The 21,965-nt window shown below is 42.6% G+C and overlaps 1 protein-coding gene across 7 annotated transcripts in view; it reads left to right on the top strand.

Moving 5' to 3' along the window:
• The window catches only part of SFMBT2 (Scm like with four mbt domains 2), a 563,685-nt gene that overhangs the window by 229,183 nt on the left and 312,537 nt on the right, over nucleotides 1-21,965 (top strand). For all 7 annotated transcript variants that reach the window (XM_029615682.1, XM_029615688.1, XM_029615685.1 and 4 more), the window contains one exon: nucleotides 13,792-13,880. In XM_029615682.1, the coding sequence (XP_029471542.1) occupies nucleotides 13,792-13,880 (89 nt within the window). The remainder of the gene's footprint in view (nucleotides 1-13,791; nucleotides 13,881-21,965) is intronic.

Genomic DNA, 21,965 nt, shown 5'->3' on the forward strand with positions numbered 1-21,965 from the left:
CCTTAAGTAATTACATGTTAAATGAATACAGAAAAAAGTTATTACATAGAGATGCCGAATTTTAAATATTTTGAGCAGAATTTCCCTAGAAATTCACTGTAAGAGTGTCCTTTCCACATACACACACCCTCATACAGGCTCCCTCACTCGCATGCACACACACATCCCCTCATACAGGGCCCTCTCTCTTGCATGCACACTCTCACAAGCTCCCTTTCTCTCTCATACATACACCCTCACACAGGTTACCTATGTCTCTCTCTCTCACACAGCCCTTCACACAGGCTCTGTCTCACACATACACAATCCCTTCACACGGGCTAGCATCCTCACATACACAGGATCCCTTTTTCATACACACGAGCTCCCAATCTCTCACACACATACACACTTCTTCACAATCTCCTCATATAGGCTTCCTCTCTCTAGCACCCACACTCAAACACCCCCCCTGCTCTCTCTCACCCCCCCCCCTGCTTACCCTCCCTGGTCTCCCACACACTCCCCTGCTCTCTCATCCTCCTCACCCCCCTGCTCTCTGTCTCTCACCCCTCCCCTTTCTCACACTCTCTCCCCCTCCCCTCTCTCACATCCCCCTCCCCCCTCCCCCCTCACACACTCTCCACCTCCCCCCCCTCACACACACACATGTACCTCTCTACATAGATTCATGCTTACCCGGGCCTTCATCTTTGCCGCAAGTGGAGTGCGTCCCGAGGCATGCGGGGGCCTTCATGTTTGCCGCGAATGGCGTGCTCACTGTTCGCAGCATGCCGGGGTCTCCTCTGCTATTTTCTGCACAGAATTTGGCAATTCTGTGCAGGAGGGAATTCTGAGCAAATTCTGTGCTCCACAGTAGCGCAGAATTCCCCCAGGACTAGATATTGTGGAAAGCAGGTATTGGCAAGTTGCAGAGCTAGACGGAGGCTCAGGTGCTTAGACCCTCCGGCGGTGCTTCGGATCGTTTATGCTGTCACCCCTGGATGACATAATCCATATCTAAATCTGCCTCTTGATTAGGACCTTCATTTGGGATTTTGTTATGCAGACTATAAGCATTTATTCACCTATCTTTTCAGCTATTGGAATTGCCTTTATCTTCATCTGTATCCTCTTGCCTGCCCACCTTGCCAGGTGGAATCCCCAGCTTTGTGTATTTCTCTACATAACCTTATTTTTTTGTTGGGGTATCAGCCTCCAACTGCAAACTCGCCTTCCTCTGACCTGTTTATCTCAGACCATGATTTCCCTCTTGAACAAATGCAGGTCATTACTATTAAGTCTTTTATCCCTCCAGGTGGAGCTCTGGTCTCCAGTATAAACCTTCCATATTACATAAATTGCTATGTTCTTTATCCTTAGCTCTTTTTACTTTGTGTTCAGGTTAACAGGAAATCATCATGTCATTTTTGGGTATGTGTAGTTTCAAGTGCTTTGCCTCGATTATGTCCCTCTGCCATTTAGTGGCTGTTTTCATAGTCTGTTATAGGAATTGGAAAGCCCATACAGAGCAGATAGGTTTGCCAACCTTTCATCCACATTTTCTTCATTGTGATGTTTGTGTCTTCAGCTAAAGTCAAACTATCTCATTTCTGAATAACATTTGTAACTTCCTTCTGTGGGAGAGGGCCACCTTTCCAGCCTCCAGGGAGAGCACTGAACTGCTCACAGGGGAAAATTTGGGTTCTGCGGGACAGGTCAGGAATACTCCTGCAAGGCCACTGCGAGGGTTATACTGTCCGCACCAAAGTCCAAAAATAAGCAGGCCGCTCCAGAACGATGTGTTCCATACCATTACAATTTACTGAAGTAATGGCCTAGTTTCAGAAAATAAAAAAACATTGTCCCAAAAGTACAACAATCAGAAGAAAAGGAGAAATAGCTTCTAGTTCTTGCAAAAAATTTCCAAATCAAAGATGCAGATAGAGTCCTTATTCCACTTAAGTCTTCTCACTGTTAGCACGAGTTTGTTACTTAAGGAAAACATTAAGAAGGTCATTTTCAAAAGGTTTTAAACACAAGAAAGAGCTTTGACAACTTCTACTTTTACATGCTAAGTCCTTTGATAATTCACTCCATAGGGCTGAATTTCCAAAAGGTTTTAGGCATATAAATAGACTTTTGAAAATTGCTATGATATATGCTCCGTTTATGCACAGAACTTCTTTGAAAATTCACTCCATATGGTTCATCTTGAAAATTCCCAGAATACTCAGATTTGTTTGCCAAGTTCAGAAAAGAATCTTCTTCCGCTGATCCATAACTGGGACCCCAGGACAGGCACCACTTCTCCTGGCTCTCAGCTCAACACCGCACCAGCCTAGAACCATCTGTCTCTCTGCAGACACTTCTTCCAAACTCATCCCCTTGGGGGGGGGCTCACTCCTCCTTGGACCTCCCATTGCTAGAAAACTCCTCATTTTAAAGGATAGCTCCATTTTTAGTGAACCCTGAAAAGGGGGGGGGGGCACTCTGTTTTCAGATATGATGCAAACTGGATTTAGGTTTTACCTGATGGTACCCCAACAACCGTTGTACTCTCCTATTTGTGGGAAAATCCAATTTTCTGTAAGTGGGAAGATGGCCCTTGTATATTAAAGAGAAAGCCTTGCCTGTGTCCTTTCCTAAAACAGATCTGCTTATGGAAAATAATAACATTCTACTAAGAATTTAAGGAGTTAACTACAAACTGAGAAATGATTTGTGAGGTTGGTGGTTTTCATCACCTCTTGAACTACTAGTTGGGTGCTTTTTCAGTTGGCACTTGAGAATGGCCATGTTCTTGATTCTCGGCAGTTGTACCAGGAAGCAGGAGCTGGTTTCCTAGCTGTGGCACATTTTGAATTTTAAGAATAAGATAATGCATTGGAACTGACCTGTAAAGGATTGGTGAGGATAACTGTGACAGTGATCACCAAGGGTGAAACACAGGTAGGTTAGTGGCACCGGTATTTTGACATCACCCTGATGAAGAACTTTTGTTTGGGACACGGTCCCGAGGTGGGCGTTTCCTGTTGAAACTATTATGTGGTGGCTGTTCGGCGTTTCTCTGCTAGGAGAGATTCTGCCTAAGAAGTCATTGGACTGATTTTTGAATTGAGAAAGCATATTTTATTTGCAATATAAAAATAATTGTGGGACATTTTTTGCAGACCTATGATAATACATAAGGCTGAAGACAGTCATAATGTTTGATTACATTTCTCTAATGATGCCTATGATGAAGGTCTAATATATTGCTATTAGAATAATTGATGAGGAGAATTATATTTATATAACATACATTATCAACTCATTCATTTTTTGGGGGGAATTGGTTTCTTGTGTAATTCCCACTGTTGTTTTGATTGCATGCTGGATTAAGTAGCAGACTTTACTTTAGTTCTATGCAGATGTGAAACTGAATTTATGAATCATGGCAAACATCAGTGGCTCCTTAGTAAGAAAATATGATTACTTTCCTGTTCTAACCATTAAACAGTAGCTGATGAAAGAAAACAGTCAACATGACTGTGAGTGCTGGATGTAACCTCTCTACAAGATGATCTTTGCATGGAGCATAAAGCAAACATTGTTAGCATTATCTAATGTAGTCATATAGCATGTCAGCAGTTTATGATTTGCGTAGACGAGTTTATTTTCAGAAGTATGTGACCCACTGAGATTTGTGGATCAGCAGGCTACACATTTGTTTAAATAAATATCAGCTAGCTCTTCAGTATATGCTTTGAAAATCTTTTTTTTTTTTCCACCATATTAGGAGATAGTTTCTTTGTGAGTCTTTGTCAAGAGCATGAGTTAAATATGAGTTGCAAAAGCGTTTACATGTGTAAAAGGACATTTTGAAAATTACTCCAGGGGTTATATCCATAAAAGTACACGTGGAAGCAATTTCATGCATACTTTTATGACTACTGCAAAGAGGAGTTCTGTAGGAAATATCCCAGTTCCTGCTAACAAGGACAAGCAGGTAAGATGGACCCTCTGACGTCAGCAAAAATGGACATTGGCCTATTTGGTTATGCACAGCTAAATGCAGAGAAAATAGAGCCTGCTCTGCCATGGGCAGCCAAATGCAAGGCTGTGTACATGACAAGCCCAAAAGCTTTATTAGCCTTGCTAGCCGAGCTGGCACCAAAATGGGGCCAAAAGAAATATCAGCATAGATGGTCTGGGTGGGAATCGGACCTGCAAAAATATTGAGGCCTCTTTTTATGGTTCCTAATGTCCATCTGGGATCATAATTTATCAGAGCTCTGTCAAATGTGAACAACTGTTATTCATCAGAACTGACCACTTGATGAACCTGGAGGTAAGACAAAGGACTGGTAAAAAGCATGGGAAGGTCTGCTAATTAAAACCCTTAATTTTGCATTCACATGACTATGCATTAGTTCTGTTATGCATAAGTGAGCCAAATAACAGGTTGCAAGTACTTAGGGTCAGTCATCACGACCCATGTGAAGAGTAGGAGGCGACCCATCTGAGTGCTGTGGCTTTCCACCCCTGCTTTGCCCCTGTGCATTGTGGGCTGAGGTGACTTGCGGAGACAGGGTCTAAGAGACTTGAGAATTGAACGGTCGGTTGCTTCGGTGGCTGTGACTGTGCTCTCTGTCTCTGTGCTGGAGACCTGCAAAGGGAGGAACCTCCTGGCCAGCCCAAGAACGAAAGCTGCAGTCAGCCAATTGGTAAGAATCTGGGCTCCATTTCCTACCCCGTGAGTTAGTAAGGTAGAGCTTATTAGCATTCAAACACAAGTCTCTGCTAAAGAGATGTGAGGTTAACATTAATTAATTATAATTTGATAAGTAGTGGACATTAACTATGCTTTTGTGACTGTTGTTTTTCTTATTGCCGGTGCCCCCAATTGCTGTATATATCCTGATGCAAAGTGTTAAGCTTAGCCCTGTGCAATTTTGGAATAAGGGAGACTTTTGTTCCGCAGTTTGGCTAATTTTCTCACAACGAACAGGAGGATCACTGATAAATAATAGGTACATACTTAAAGGGAGGTGGGGTTAAAAGACATAGCTCTTCTCCCAACAATTCCCATGGGCACAGTTGAGGCAGGGAAGTCATTTACATATATACTTTTGCAGTTGAAAAATATGCATGATAAAGACTGTGCTGGGATTTCAAAATAAATCCCAGCCTGTATCTCAGTTGGCCCATCCCGGCTTCTATATCACCTCTCTTCCCCATGGGAAAAAGTATGTACAGTGTTGGCAGCACACATATTTTTCCCCTTGGAGGGCACATGATAATATTTAAGGAGGCCTTCTTCATGGGTAATGGCCTGTTTAATTGCAGAGAATCCATTTCAAAATTGCATCCATGGGCCGGGCCGCAGAAAGCATTAGGCAAACTAGGCAACCGCCTAGAGCACCACAGGTTTGGAGGCGGCCACCTATTGCTTCCACTGGCCTGCTTAGAATTATGAAAGCAACACTTCCGACACTGGTGGCTGCCACAGGACAGTGGTGATTAGGCTTCCTTCTTCCTGTCCATGGAGGCCAGAAGAGGAAGTGTGTTATGGGCATGTGTTGGCTGGAAGGAGGAGGCCCAATAGTCGCAGCTGGAAGGAGCAATAGGTATAGGCCCCACGAAGCCAGAAGAAAAGACTCCGAGGTTGTAGCGTTGGCTGGGCCCACCTGACTTCAAGAAGCAGGAGCTGTGTTGGCAGGCCCTTCTGGCTGAAGGGAGGAGGAGCAGCAGCAGGCTGGACTGCACAGATAAAGAGAGGAAGAGTATCAGCAGCAGTGACCGGACCCAGGCAGCTGAAGAGAGGAGCAGCAGCAGCTGGCCTAAATGGTCAAAGAAAGAAGCCACATCTGTTTCACAAGGAAGGGAAAAGACGTCTTCTGATGCTGTGGGAGCCCAAAAAGAAAGCTGCTGCCTTCAGCTTCTGGGGAGAGAAGAGAGTATGTGTATATGCACATGTTAGAGAGCATGTGTGTGTGTGTGTGTGAATAAGTGAGTATATATATATATTTTATTTTTATTTATAAAATTCTTACATACCGTTGTTCAGGCAGGCCATCACAACGGTTTCCAAATATAAAATGCTATGAAAGAGAAATAGGAGAAAGTTTGTTCATCACCAACATATTCTCCCCCCCCCCCCCCCACTAATCCAGGAAAACCTGGCTGGAAATTTAAAAAAATTCCTAGGTATGGAGAAGGGGGATTTTTTATCCTTTTTTTATGATTGGGTGGTGTTTAATGTGTCTCCTGTTTTGAAATATGTTAAGAAAAGCTTTCAAAATTTGTACAGGTTGTTAATTAATTATTTATTTATTTCCATGCTTTTAATATACCGACTTTCAGGACAGCAGTCTTATCACACCGGTTTACATTGAAACTGAAACCTGGGAAAGTTACAAATGACCAGATGAATAATCAAAATAAGTTATAGATAACTGGTGGAGAGAACAAAAATGGAAAAAAACTTAAGTAAACCCTAGAGAAAAAGGAGTTTTTTCAGGGAGAGGGGGACTATCAGGGTAGAGGCTCTACGCGGGGAGGGGGGGAGGGTGGGATGACTAAGAAGGGGGGAAAGGATAAGCATAGGAGGACAAGGAGTGAAAGGGATTTTTTACATCGACTATGTCAGAATGGCGGCTTAAATAGATTGATAGAAGCATGTTACTGAATCGGTGATAGAGTCAACTGTCGGTTTTAGTGCCGCCTCTGATTAAGGAAAGGCTTGTTTGAAAAGCCAAGTCTTTAAGTTCTTCCTGAATGTAAGCGGGCATTGTTCTTGACGTAGTTTATTGGATGATCAATTTATCAGCTGTTTTGTAATTTTTATTAGTATGATTTTGCTGTTATGTAATGATTTATATTTATTGATTTTGTTTGTTTTATAAGGAATAGTGGTGATTTCATTTTTCCATTGGTGCACTGTATACAGTCTAGCTTGTTGTGATTTACAGTTCAGTTTTTGTCTGCACATTTCTGTTTATACTTTCTAGTCTCTTTATTCTGTATTTGGTGAGGGTCTGTCTGTGTTCTGCATGTCTGTCTGAGATGAGGTATTCTACTAGTATGTACCTTGTGTAAGGATCTGTAGCAGAGAGTGGCTTATTCTGTTTTCCTGATAGAAGGTGTATTGGTGTTTTAGGGCCTGGTGTAATATTTGCAGTGTTGTCTTTTCATCATAGTGGTTGTTACTGTTTGAGTGCTGGCAGTTAATACAATGTTGGTATGGGAGGACCAAGCCCACACCCCCCACATATGTTACAATAGGCCTAATTATATCCAAAAAAGATGCTTTGTGTTCTAGTAGCTGTTCAATGTCTCAAAACTCAATGAATTATTCAAGAAGCGGTTTATTTGAAGTACTTCAAAAGAAAAGATTCATCAACAGTACAGTCCACCAATAGGCCTAAAACTATATGGATTCCAATGTGTCTTTTTTTGCAGAATTTTCTGGTTAGCACCATAGCAGTAAATGTAACTATCACAGCAACATGTTATATGTTTTACTTCAAATGTCCTTTTTCTTGCAAAATCTGTTATAAATGCATAATTTTAAATTGTATATGGGGAGGTCAGGGGTGCCTACTGTATATACTTGTTTATATGTCAATCTCATGTATAAATCGAGGGTATTTTTTGTGCCCAAAAAGTAAGAAATTCCTGTGACCCATGAATAAGTCGAGGGTAAAACTAGGGGGCTTATGAAATGAAGGTGAAATCATACTAAGAAACATAAATTTAAGAAAATCTTTTTTATTTAGTTATCAAATGAAGAATACAGTGCCTCATTCAAATCCTTCCAAGTTCTATTCTTCATCATCAGAATGTCCAAATAAATCATGGAACTGTTCTTTGGAGATATCATCAGCATATACTTTGTCTTCACTGTCTCTCATCTATTGAATCATCATCCAATGCTGATTCATCTTTGTCTTTATAGATGGCGTCGTCTTCTGATCCATCCATAGCATTGCTAATGCCGCATTTCAGGAATGGCTTCTGGACCTTTTCTGGTAGAATTGACTCTCTGGCATCCTTTACCCATTTCGCTACCAAATCAATGTCTGGCTTCATCAGGTTCCCTCTTTTTGTTAACTTTACTTAACTAAACACATTCATTGTTGCCACATATGGTGCAATTGGTCCTTGAAAGGCTTGTTGAGACAGACATCTAATGGCTGGAGCATTGATGTTGGACCTCCTGGAATCACTGCTAACATGGGGCCTCATTTTCCAATATCGCATTGGTAACGCATTAGGGGGCGTTTCCAATGCAAATGAGGCTTCTTTCGTGCAGCGGGGAAACATCGCGTGCGGTGATGTTTTCGCCGTTTGCGAAAACATTAGCGCCATTCGTGATGTTTTCCTGGTGCGCGAGGAAACACCCGAAGAAACATCGCAGCACCTGATATTGTCGGTATCCGAAGAATCATCATCGCAGCACACGATAGTTGTCAGTAGCCGACAGAGAGTTAGTGCAGTGAGAGAGAGAGAGAGAGAGAGAGAGAGAGAAGAAGAGGAGGTTTGGGCAATGTTTCACTCATTGCCCATCTATGTTTCACTCATTGCCCAAACCTCTTCTTGGAGTGAGCGTCCTCACTCCGACGGCCAGCAAATCTTCACTAGGGACCACTGTTCTTTCCATACGTCTCATGTGGAATGCGAAAGTGGCCCCCAACCCCCGACGCTCTTACCTAATCCCCACCCCGAGTTAGTAGGTGGCCCTCCCATAGGGATTCAAATACCTGTCTAGGGCATAGGCACTATAGTAAGTCTCTCTCTCTCTCTCTCTCTCTCTCTCTCTCTCTCTCTCTCTCTCTCTCTCTCTCTCTCTCTCTCTCTCTCTCTCTCGACATATCGTGGACCGCGATAACCCTTTATTGGCCCGTAGCGCACTCCGTAACGCAAATCAGAGGGTTGTAGTTATTAGCCGCGATAGCAGCCGTGCTACCACTGTGGCTGTTTCGCCGCACACGATAAACTGGTTCCCGTTTTACATATGCTCCGCCCCAACTCCGACCCCTGATTACTAATTTGCATTTGCAAATCGCGTTAACGGCTGTTAGCGCGATTTGCGAATTTATCGCACGCGGTAAACTGCTTGGAAAATGAGGCCCATGGTCACCATTTTCTTTGCATTGTCCTTTACATTCTTTGTTATATGTGCATGGAACATATCTCACACCAATAGTGAAGGTCGTTTTCTTAGCCTCGCACCTGGTCGTCTACCTCATATATTGCATAACTACTATTTCGTTCCCTCCTCATCCATCTAGACTTTAGGATGAACCCAAACAGTTACGCCTGCCATAATTTTTAGGTTCTTGGGCATCATTTTCCTCTTGAATATTACCACCAGGCGCAGTTTTGTGCCATCTGCCAGGCAAGACAGGACCACTGTGAAAATGGGTCTTTTCATGACCAGTTATTTTTAGAAGTACAGACTTCTCATCAACGCCAGCTACAGTGTGATTGCCAGTCATATCAAATGTCATTGGTGTTTCGTCCATATTACCAATGTTATTCATATCGAAATGATTCTTTATTCTCTGCTGAATAATGAATTTGTGGAACAAACAGATCTTTTCATCAAGCTCTTTAGGCAGTTTCTGTGAAATCTTTCAAGTAGATTTTAAAAACCCCTTCATGCAAAAAATTTGCATGTGGCCGGGCCCTGCGTGCGCTGTGTGTATTTTTGAAAGGACTCTGCCATGCATGTAACCCCCGATACACGCAGAAGTACCAGGCCTGAAGAAAGGGTGGGCCGGGCAGCATCATTAGAAGCTGTCCCGGGGAAGTGTGCGCTGGCAGCTGGCTGATACGCGGAGTTTACTTCTGCTCCAGAGGAGCAGTAAGTATCAAATTTGGGGATAGAGTAGGTTTACGTATCAGGGAGGAGAAGGGAAAAGATAGGAAGGGTAGAGTTTGGGTTAGGGAAGTTCCCTCCCTGTCCGCTCCTTAATTGGAGCAGACTGGGAGAGAACTGGTCTAGGCCCGATCGTGTCCTGACGCATATTTTTCAAAAATCCCCCCCCCCCCCCCCCCCATGCACGCAGAGGAGGCCATCCGCTCACCCATGTAAGCGTGGACATGTGCATTTGGGAACCATATTTTAAAACATGCATGCATCGACACCCGGATGTTATAAAATCTGCGCGTCCATGTGTGCGTGCCTTTTAAAATCGACCCCTTTGTGCTTTGACAAAAGCACAATCCCTATTGATTCATGAACCACAAACTCCAACCAAACAATACTGTGAACTTTTTCAGGCCTTCGGTCGCTGAATATTTTTCTTCTTTTGCCATTTGAAGGGCATGAATCCTAATGCTCGAGCAAGTCACAGTGTAGCCATTCTGTCTGCATTCCATTACCCATTCATTCAAATCCTTTTCCATTGTATCAAAAGGCGCAATTTGCTTTCTTTGACTTTGGCATTTCTAGCAGTTTTTCCTCATTTTTTCTCCAATCTCTGAGTTTTTCACTAATACTGAATTCCCTTGCAGCTACACAGTTGTTTGCTTCCTTTGCACGTTCAGTAACCTTCAGGTTCAGCGATGCTGTTTAAGATGCTCTCTTTTTCTTCTCAGAGCTCATTTTCCTAATGGTAAGAAGTCATTATTCTCCCTCCCATTCCTGATCCCTTAACTCACCCGCTGCTATCAGGACAATGACAGCACTTGCAGTTGTTAAGGTGCGTCCTCCCTCCTCCCCTGCTATGTCCAGTGTAGCGGTTGGACAGCTTCTTCCCCACAACCTCTCCAGATTCCTTAACTCAACCACTCGCTGCTGTTATGAGGACGATGACGAACTTGGGGTTGCTCCAGCATGTCCTCCCTCCTCCCCTGCAGGGGCCCAGTGGCGTGCTTTGAACCACGTGGTTCTAAGTGCGCCAATCAGACCCTGGCTTGGGAGGAGGGAGGAAGTGCTTGAGCAACCTCAAGACCGATCTCATTAGCAGAGAGCGGGTGAGTTAAGGGGTCGGGAGGGGGTGTGGAGAGAAGCTTTCCAAATGCCACAATGGGACACCATGAGGGGAGGATGTGCCTTAGCAACTGCAAGTCCGTCGTCATCCAGATTGCAGCGGGTGAATTAAGGTATCAGGAATGTCAGTCTGTGCTTTTTTTTGCTGATATAGCAGTATTTTCCCCTTAAAATCTGGTTTCTAGGTGGATTGTTTAGGATTGCAGAGAACAGAGCCTGGGTAGCATAGGATTGTTGAAACCTCCTGCCCTTTATTTTTCCTATGTAGACTTTTAAAAGGACTCATTCCTTGCAGTATTATTTATTTGTTTTTCTATACCGATGTTCATCGTACATATCACACCGGTTTACATGGTGATAGAGGGGTCTATCGATGTAGACTTCCTATTTTACATTGGAGCTTCGCGAGCTTATTGCGCTTTGTAACATTGTTGTTTGTACATTGTACAGTAAACTAGGTAGCTTTTTACATTGAGATTAGTGACTTTTTACAATGAAGTTAGTGACTTCTTACATTGAGATTAGTGACTTTTTTTACATTGAGATTAGTAACTTTTTACAGTGCCTTTTATGTCCTTTAGGATACCATCTTTGTGGTTGTCTGATGATTGGTCTGTGGAGAGTTGTTCTGTGAAATATAGGGGGTGGATGGAACTATGTATGGAATATGATAAGAAGATTTGTATTGTTGGGTTTGACTGCAGTGAGAGCTGACGCGGTTCTGTGGGGGGTGTTGTGGGACGTGGTGGGCGGGGGGGGGGGGGGGGGGGGGGGGAATGTGTATGAAGGTGGGTGGGGGGATTTAGCGTTGGGTGGGGGGTGGTTGTTGGATATGCTTTTTTGAAGAGCCATGTTTTCAGGTCCTTTTTAAACGATTGGGTTGTGGGGTTGAGTCTGAGTTGGGGTGGTAAGCTATTCCAGAGTGTTGGACCTGCTGTGGTTAGGGTTCGGTTCCTTGTTGAGGTTAGGTGGGCTGCTTTTGGTAATGGAGTTGGGATGAGTCTGGTATTGGTTGAGCGGAGTGCTCTCTGGGTGGTTTGGAAGTGTATGGCCGGGCTTGGCCAGTCGAATTTTTTGGTGTATAGTGCTTTGTGTATGAGGTGAGCACTTTGTATTGAATCCTGTGTGGGATGGGCAGTTAAAGTTTCTCCTTCTTTAGCTAATCTCATCTATAAACCACCTAGTATAATCATGACCTTGCTTTTTCAAAATCTATTTTTGTTTTTTTCTGTCTCTTCTATTTAGCTTAACTAGTTTATAAACTCTGAGAAGCAGAGTCTATCTCTTCTATGTCTCTATAAAGTGCTGGATACATTTGGTAGACCTATGTAAATAACTCATAGTAATAATAAAAGTCCTTTTTCATTTTTTGATAAGAATAGCTGACAAGACCTCATTAATCTTTTATAAATATATTGAGATGAATGGAGAAAATTCTTGTGTTTTTGTCTAAAACTGAAAATTGTGTTACAAGAAAGTTGTTGGTCTTAAAAACTCATCAAACCCTAGGAAATTATTGACTTGTTAAATGTTTACAAAGACTTATCACAAATCTATGTACAATGTCATTGGACCAATCTTATGGAACGCATTACCAGACTCTTTAAGATCCATATCCAACTCCAAACACTTCAAAAAATCCCTAAAAACACATTTATTTCAATCTGCTTTCCATATATCACACACTAAATAACATAACTACTTCTCCATCACACAGGGCACAACATTATTATATATTGATTTATTTTTTATGTAAAACTATTCATTGTTTTAGATTTTTATTTTTATTATATATTTTTGTAATTTTGAGCTTTTATAATTTGATAATTTTTATGTTCTTTTAAATTTAAATCTTTATTTACTTTTGTTTTTTATTTAGTTATGTAAACCGTTTTGATTAAACACTGTTTGTAAAGACGGTATACAAACACTTTTAAATAAAAATAAATAAATGCATCCTGGCTTCTAGACTTCTATTCTGCATTGCATTTCTAAGCAGAATGAATCTCGCCTTCTGTGCAGTACTTTACTTAATTGTGAGTTGATGGCCTGGAAAGTAGCAGCAGTGAGAGAGCGTGGCAGCCACAGCACTGGGAGAGCAATAAATAAATATACTCGAATGTTCAGAAGACATACTTATACTCTGCAGCAGTTTTGTGACCAGATCTACTCCGCAGACTTTGTCCGGATAGTGCTGAGAATTGGCACTACCTAGATAGACAAAGTGGAACTGCTCCCTGGAAATGCCCCGTTTCATTTCTGTGTGGATAATGAGTTCACTGGGGAACTGGGCAAAATATTGAAATCTCGTTTTTCTTTCTCCTCGAATAATGACCCCTGGGTGACCTGGTTTTTGTATGTTTATCTTAGACCAATACATTACCATAGCATAGTTTTAGTGAATGAAAGCCCTTGGTTTTGGTGGCATTTTAAATGCCCAGAAGTTTGTAAGAGGTTTATGAGTTGCAGTCACTTTAAATAATACCCTGCTTTTTGACTGCTACAACATACTTTCTCTCTGCTTCTGCCTTTTGCTTTGGTTTCATGTAAAGGAGTAGGTAAATATTTGTCTTATGAAACTGTGGCTTCTGCTGTGAAACACAAAATTCTAGGAATGTTTGTACATCTCTTAATTCTTTCCAGCATCAGCAGCCAAAGTCACAATTCAGGTTGTTTGTGTTTAAAGTTATAGCAGCTACTTGAAGTCTGTTTTGTCTCGTAAGGACCAAAAGTATGTACGATGCTTGTGTTTATTTCTATGACAGTCTTTAAAAATTTGCCTGAGCACGGTAATAAGCATTTTCTTCTCATTTTGCTTACTTTTACAGCAATTAAGGACAAGTGTACAGACTGGACTGAATTTCTTATCCATGATTTAACTGGCTCCCGAACAGCACCTGCAAACTTACTGGATGGTGTATGTATTCAATTATACTTAAATGCTTGTTAGTACAATAGTTAATAGTACTTTATTATTAACTTTAAACTATTTTAGGCTGGGCAAAAATAGAACTGTTTGTTTTTAGATGGCAAGAAAATTGTACAAAAGCAAGTAGCTACCAATATGGATTACTGATTCTTGTGCAGTTTCTGACTCCTCTAACTTCAAGATTTGTTTAAAAAAAAAAATTGAAAATAACTGACTGGTCCCGATTAAAAGCTTCTGCCAGATTTTCCATTAGTTACATCAGTGTGTGGCCACTGTTGGAGAACCTGTTCATCCCAGACCTATTGCCAGTGCCCCAGGCAATCCCTGGAGGGGAAGGGGGATTTCCCTTCCAAGTTCTGGCCAGTTGTAGGGGGGAAGGGGATGCCTGCTATTTGCTCATGTGCGAGGGAGAACTCTCTCCAATGATGTGGTTGCTGGGGTCCCGCTCCAATGTTGCAGCCATAAGATCCCATCTCCCCCACCCTTTCTGATAGCCCTGGTTTCTCCCTCCTTTCATACAGCTATGTAGCTCAGTGAATGAGGGCTATGATCTGAGCTATCCAGGAAGTGTGCTCATGTGCAGGATGTTCAGGAGTTCCTCTCACGTGAGACATTGCTGACAGGGCTGTACTGAACTACTTGCATTATGTGCTACACCCATTAATTCATTCATTTTATTTAAAATATTTATATACCACCTCCCTTTCTCCGCAGGATTGCTCAGTGTGGTGTACAGCATAAAGCAAAATCAATATACAATAAAATGTCTGTTAAAATTGGCTGAAAATCTATTATCCAAACCTCCTTTAACTCTGTCTGTACCTCTGAATTTCCTTCTGGTAAAAAAAGAAGGGAAGAAGCAGTGGCAGATCTTCAGATTGGATCAAGGTTCACACAGTGAAAAGCAGCCATAGCATTAACACCTGTTGTGCCTGAACTTAGAGTAAATATGGCTATGGGTATTCAGTGCAAACATGTCTCCATGCCCTTTCCCTCTAAGATTGTGCATGTTGCTCATCATATATCCAAGGATAAGACACTAGCCAGCCTAGCAAAAATGCTGATCTTCAGAATATCCTGAATTGTGTTGTAAAATCTTTGATATTATAAAAGTTAGAAAGCTCTAAGGGGCTTCATTTTAAAAAATGCTTTCATTCTGCACTTTTGTCACAGTAAGAACTTGTGAAATTAAATGTCTGGTGTACACTTTGAGAAGGATATCATGTTCTTTTTCCTATGTACAATCTTTCTTAGAAAAAATTCTTAAAGCAGGAAGTGTGGGGCCAAAATAAACATCATTTAGGTACTTAGACAGTCTTAAACATTCATTTGCCTATGGTGAAATATTGCAACAGTGGAACACTGTGTTGAAATGTGTGTGTCAGTGAATAGAAAGATGAATTTGATAGTTTAACACAAGGAGGTCAATATTTAAAGCCATTTAGATGGATAACTCACAATTTATTCATCTAAATGGCAAGTTATCCAAGTTGTCCATCTAACTCCAAGTTATCTATCTAACTCCAGGTTATCCATCTTAAGTCCAAGCTATCCATTTAAATGTTTAGTTTTGAATACTGACCTCAAGAGGTCGAACACCACTAAAGTCTCCCAATTTTACATCATATATTAATTTAAAAAAATTATTCATATCTAATTTGATTGGTGTATGTGCTTTTTATGCTAATTTGTTTTTGTTTCCTAGAAACAGTATAAAATGCACATGTTGGTTGTTTATCACTTTTGTGTATGTTTTAGAAACCACAAAATGTACAGCTCTTTTTCACTTACATGGAAATGCTTCCATATCTGTCCAGTTTCATATGGGCACGATAAAGCAGTTATACACTTATTCTGACTTTAAATGAAGTTGAAACAAATTTGATTTCATTTTGTGGAAAACCTTTGCAGTTGACAGCAAACCCCCCCCCCCCCAATTGTCCAAACGGCCAGTTTGAAAAATAGTTATTATTATTTATTGTTTTTATATACCGACATTTGATCGAGATATCACATCGGTTTACATATAACTAAAACAAATAAGACATAACCTGCTTATTTTACATTGTAACATGGTAACTGTTTGTAACACGGTAACAGGTAGGAACGAACAATTGACTATACATGGTATTTGATGAGAACAAACAATTGACTGTGCATATGGCTAAATAAATAAGGCACGATCTGCTTATTTACATTGTAGCAAGGTAACTGATAATGAGGAAGAGAAATATTTACAAGAATGTTCTAATATTGCACTGCAGAGATGCTATAAAGGATACTATCTAAGGGAGTCTGTGGGAAAAAAAGATGTGTAGAGGTTCTTGAGGTTGGGAAGGGAGAGGAAGGTGAGAAGGGAGGAAGTGAGTAGGAGGGAAGATGGTAAAGCTGGGTGAGCGGCAGGGCTGTGGGTGGCTGTGGTAGGGGAGTTGTTTTCAAGGGAGGGTTGTGTGCAGAGGGGGGTGAGTTAAGTATCTGGTGGGAAGGCTTTTCTGAAGAGCCAGGTTTTGAGTTGTTTTTTGAATACTTGAGCGGAAGGTTCATTTCTGAGAGGGGGCGGGAGGGAGTTCCAGAGTGCGGGGCCTGCCACGGATATGGCACGTTTGCGGGTTGATGAGCGGTGTGCTGTTTTGGGGTTTGGGACAGCTAGGAGTCCAGTGTCTGAGGACCTGAGGTTTCTATGTGTGGAATGAGGGAGTATGGCATTGTTTAACCAATTCATCTCATTATTGTTTATTTTCTTGTGGATGAGGGTGAGGGTTTTGTATTGAATTCTTTGGTTGATGGGAAGCCAGTGAAGCTCTTTTAGTGTGGGAGTTGTGTTACCCGAATGACCCAGTGCAGTATAGTGCTAGTGGCAATCTGTAATGGTCTTGCGGATCCCTACACAGTCCACTGCAAGACTGTGAGGCTTCATTGCCTTTGACCACAGGTTGCAGTTGAACCACCAGATGCTATGGTTTGCTGCCAGTATTAACCTTTTAGATACCAACGTTCCACAAGTGGAACATTTTTTCATATACTTTTAATTACTTGCAAACTTGTTTATACCATACTTATACCATATTTGGATCTAGTTAACTAAGATATGTAAAAAGGGGCATCAGGAAATAATTCCTTCAATGAGCAGGATCTAAAAGGTTAAGCAAACAAATGTGTGCATGTGGTTAAATAATTATTCAGCTGTTCTTTTAAGACAGTACTGAGCCTGCCCTCAGTTTTGGCTGACCTAATTATGAGAAGTTCTGTTCTTTCAAGTACAGTGCAGGTCACATACATACTTGTTTATCAAATGCTGTAGTGAGTCAGGCCAGTAACCTGGATTCAGATACTGCATTTTTTATGATTTCAGGTTAGCCTCCTTTAGACAGCTCCTTCTACAGGACTAACAAATAGGCCAACATAACAAGGTGCACTCAGCAGAACACAGTTTTACCTGCAGTTGTGCAATTTTTGTGTGCAAATGCAGTAAGGAGTTTTGCCCACCAAAATGTACATACTAAATATGTGTACAGTTTAATACCCTCTCATGCAAGTCCCATATGAGTAATAGCATTGGTTTTTGCCCAATCAAACAATAAAAACTCCTGTTATTACTTTGTCGTAAATGCTAATGTATTGTTATTTAAGAAGAAAGGATCTCGGTGCTGAAAGGAAACATCAACGACTGAATCTAAACTCAGGTAATTGTCATGGGTCCAAAAAACCTCCTCTTATTTATAATCAATATCTTTCTTTTTTATCTGTTTTTTTAATATTCTGTATAAATACAAATTTCTCAGCATTCAGACAGGTTAATCCACAACCAGTGGGTTTATGTACCTCTACCAGCACATGGAGACAGAGCAAAGCTGATGTCACAGTATGTATACCCCTGCTCTGACATCAGCCTGCAAGTATTCCCCGTCTCCAGCAGATGGTGGACGTGCATCTCCCTACTTGGGGATTGCTTGTTTTAAAAAAAAAAAGGAAAAAGAGAAGGATTGATCACGCACCGCTTCTCCTGAGGTGATACCTTGTGGTTCCTCCCTCAGTCGAGTTCTGTTAAGGTGATATCTGGTGATCCCTCCCTCAGTTGAGTGCCTCAGTCTGATAGCCTGTTTTCCAGTGTGGAGTTAGCTGCCAGGAGAGAATCAGCTGAGATGCTAACGGGTTCAAGAAGCCGAGCGCAGTGGTGAAGGCATTAGGCTTCTCCCCCCGCAGCTGGAGGCCAACTCTGTACTCGGCTGGGACGGGCTGAGCTCAGGTAAAGAGTTTTAACAAAAAAAAAAAAACCAAAACAAGAGTAAGAAGAGAGATTTAGGGATTCCTCTCTCCTCTCCTCTTCTGTTTATGACCTCTGAGACTCAGTGCGCCGAACCAACATGCATTCCGTCTCAGTGGGGTACTTGGGAAGTTGCGGTAGTTTTGGCAGGTTGAGCAGCCCTTTGGGCTAGGTCATGCTCTCAGGTTTCACTGGGACGCCATGTGGTAGGCTGCAGTGGCGTTCACACACTTTCTTCTGCGCAAGCCTCTGCGAAAGTAGTGCCTGTCGGTTTGCGCCTGTGCGTCCAAGTTGAGCATCCGTCTAGACTGTGTAGTTGGGAGTCCAAATTTTGCTGGATTCGGGCGCGCCGTTGGATGCACAATTGTCAAATGTTTGTTGTTGATCATGCTGCTACTGGACATCCTTATCCATGGCATCGGTAGCAAAGAAGCCTAATGGCCTTGCAATTTGCACTGCTTGCCATATTCTGGCATCACAGTCTGGGGTCTCCTCGCTACTTGCAGGCTCAGGGCGAGTTGTTTCCAACTGATTTTGCTGAGTCCAGCCCTTTCCAGCAGGTTGCAGGAAGGGAACTGGAGGGGGAACTGTCAGAAGTTTTGCCTGGTTTTGAGTCTCCCCTAACTGGTTCATCAGCAGGGGAGGGCAACTCAGTGGGCACCAGACTGACACCCCCTGGTTTTGGTATGGACCCTTCCGCCTTCTCTTGGGTGGAATTTTTTCAAGAGCTGCAGTCCTTTCTTCAGGCACGTTCGGCAGAGCCAGCCAAACCTGAAAGTTTAGGATCGCAGGCTGCGGAATCCCGCCAAGCTGGTACCAAGGGTAAATGTCAAAAGGCGTCTCGGCCTGTTGCGGGTCACACTGATGGAGTCCCAGATGGCACAGACAAGGAAAGCGATCTTTACTACCTGAACGATAAGGAAATTCCTCCGGGGTTGGAACCTTATAGAACGATGTTGCGCTTCTTTCATAGAGATGAGTTGCCAGCATTCATCTCTCAGACATTGAAGATGCTAAGAGTGCCAGGTGCTGATCCCATGTCTGAGTCAAAGAAGAATCCCATTTTGTTTACTTTGCATAAAGCATCGTATTTCTTCCCCATTATGGATTCTATTCAAGAGTTGATTTGTCTTGAATGGGGTGCTTTGGAAGCTAATTTTAAAGGGGGACAAGCCTTGGAAGGTCTGTAGCCCCTAGATCCGGTGGCGAGAGAGCAGCTGCGTTTTCCGAAAGTGGCGGTGCTGATGTGTTCCGTCACCAACTGGATGACCATTCTGGTAGAAGGGGTAATGGCACTGAAGGATGTTAGGATAGGAGAATTGAGGCTATCCTTAAGCAAGTCTTTGAGGCAATGGCAGTGAATTTGCAGATAGCCTCTTCTGCTCCCTGGTGGCTCGTGCTTGTTTGCTTCTATCTCAGGAGGTTGATGAAACTGGTTTGAATTCCAGGGCAGTGATGGAACCGGTATCTTCCTTTTTGGTGGATACGGACTGCGACATGATCTGAACTGTCAGAGGAGTGGCTTCGGTGATAGCAGTGAGGCATCAGCTTTGGCTGTGGAATTGGTATGCTGGTACAATTTCAGTCTAATCTTATGAAATTGCCTTTTAAAAGATCACTCTTATTTGGGAGTGATTTAGAAAAAATGGCCAATAAGTGGGGTGAGTCATAAGAACATCAGAAATTGCCATACCGGGTCAGACCAAGGGTCCATTAAGCCCAGTATCCTGTTTCCAACAGTGGCCAATTCAGGCTACAAGTACCTGGCAAGTATCCTCACACTAAATAGAGCCCAGCAAGAGCATTGGCTATTCCCTAAGTCAGCTTGATTAATAGCAGTTAATGGATTTCTCCTGCAAGAACTTATCCAAACCTTTTTTTAAACCCAGCTACACTAAACCCAGGTTCCTTGATTGCCAGAGGATAAGAAGCTTGTTCGGCATGAGAAACTGTGCTAGGGGTTTCAGATGTTTTTGACCCTGCAGAGGAGCCAGGCAGCCCAGAAGTAGCACAGGCTTGGATGGTGGTGCCTCTCGACTCCCTCAATGAAGGTGTGCCAACCCACCTCCTGGAACAGGAGAAAGGGGTCACCTATCTCTTTTTTTTTTTATCGGAGTTGGGTCAGGATCACATCAGACCAGTGGGTTCTGGAGGTTATAAGGGCCAGCTAATCTCTGGAGTATCTCAGCGCTCCCTGGGACGTCTTCATGGCTTCTCCCTGCATATCCCCGCAAAAGAGGCAGGCAGTGGAGACTGTTTTCGAGGCTCTGAAGGTTGCGGTTCGTGCTTCCAGTGCTCAGGTCTCAAGAAAATATGAGCCTTTATTCCATTTATTTTGTTGTGTCCAAAAAGGAGAGTTCTTTTCACCCCATCCTTGGACTTAGAGAGTCAGTCATCATTTATGCATGACTCGTTTCCGCAAGGAAACCTTACGCTCAGTGATAATGGCAGTACAGTTGGGGGAGTTTCTTATATCTCTGGATTTGGCAGAGGCGTATCTACATATTCCCATTCGACTGGAGCATCAATGGTTTTGTTCGCGCCTGGTGCACGAACAAAAGTATGCCCGCGCGTACATTTATAAAATCTACCCCTGAGTATACATTTTAACTTGAGTTTGCGTGCATTAGCTTATTTTCTTACTATATTGGAAATACATTTTTTTTAACACATGTGATAAGAAACTGTGCACTGAATTCAGTGCACAGTCAATGCATGACTTACTACAATAGCTCGAAATCTGGCACTCTATATTGGAGCCATCTAACAGTGACCTGTCAGACATTGCAAGCCATGATTGAGGTCCTTTGCAGAGATAGGTGAGAGAATCCTGCCTGAGGCCTAACTACACTATTCCTGATCCCTCACATTAATAATCTTAATGAAAATGAATTGTCCATAGATAAACTGTGAATATTGCTTGTTTCTCCAGGAATCAATAGTCACATGTTATAGTAGATCCATTTGTAGGATAGAAATGAGTCGAGATCCTCAGGAATGGTATTTTATTACTATAATGCAAACATATTTCTGTAACAACTGTCTGCAGTTTTACTGGGTTTGATAGAAATCTTGACTTAGGGGGAACACTTTTGAGTGTTTATGCAGTCGGATGCGTTTCAGTGAAGCTCCGTCCACCCTCGAGCCAATTCCCCTTCTTATAAGAAGAATTACTGAAGTGGATGGTAATTTGGCTCCGGATTATAATTTGCATGGGTTTCTGACATGCATGATGTTGGACATTAGTTTGCGATATGGAGGATAGGCTATGTGTTGCGCCCGTCAGTTGCGGAGTTAGCAAGGACTTCGGTTTAGCTACTCTGACCACTCTAAGCTGCACGCTTAGACGCTGCTTTTCACTCCAAGGGCCTCGCTCCCTTAGAAGCTCTAGACACCCTCTCTTTGCGGGTCTCTCGCTTCCAACTACCCTTCGGGGTTCTCTACTAAGTAGACAACCGCTCCTCGGGGGTCTTTCTCTCTCTTCTACATTTCAGGATATTGGACTATCAGGTACTCGCTCCTCGAGTGCCTACCAGCCTTTGTATCCTGCACCACGGACCTTCGGTCCTACCATTTCATCACCAGGAAGACGCCCACATTCCTGTGAGTACCTCTACGATCCGGTGCTCCAACGCCACCCACCAGCCACAGCATTACCCGCACTGCGGGCTCCCGCCTATCAAGAACATCTGGGTGAGATTCTACATCTGAGCCTGTTGAACATATTGGCGCCTTGCGGATATCAGTGCCTTACCTTGCTGCTTACATCATCTACAGCAGTTCAATAAAGCCTTCCATCTGTCCTGTGT

The sequence above is a fragment of the Rhinatrema bivittatum genome, chromosome 9 (assembly GCF_901001135.1).
Source record: "Rhinatrema bivittatum chromosome 9, aRhiBiv1.1, whole genome shotgun sequence".
Classification (NCBI taxonomy): Eukaryota; Metazoa; Chordata; class Amphibia; order Gymnophiona; family Rhinatrematidae; genus Rhinatrema; species Rhinatrema bivittatum.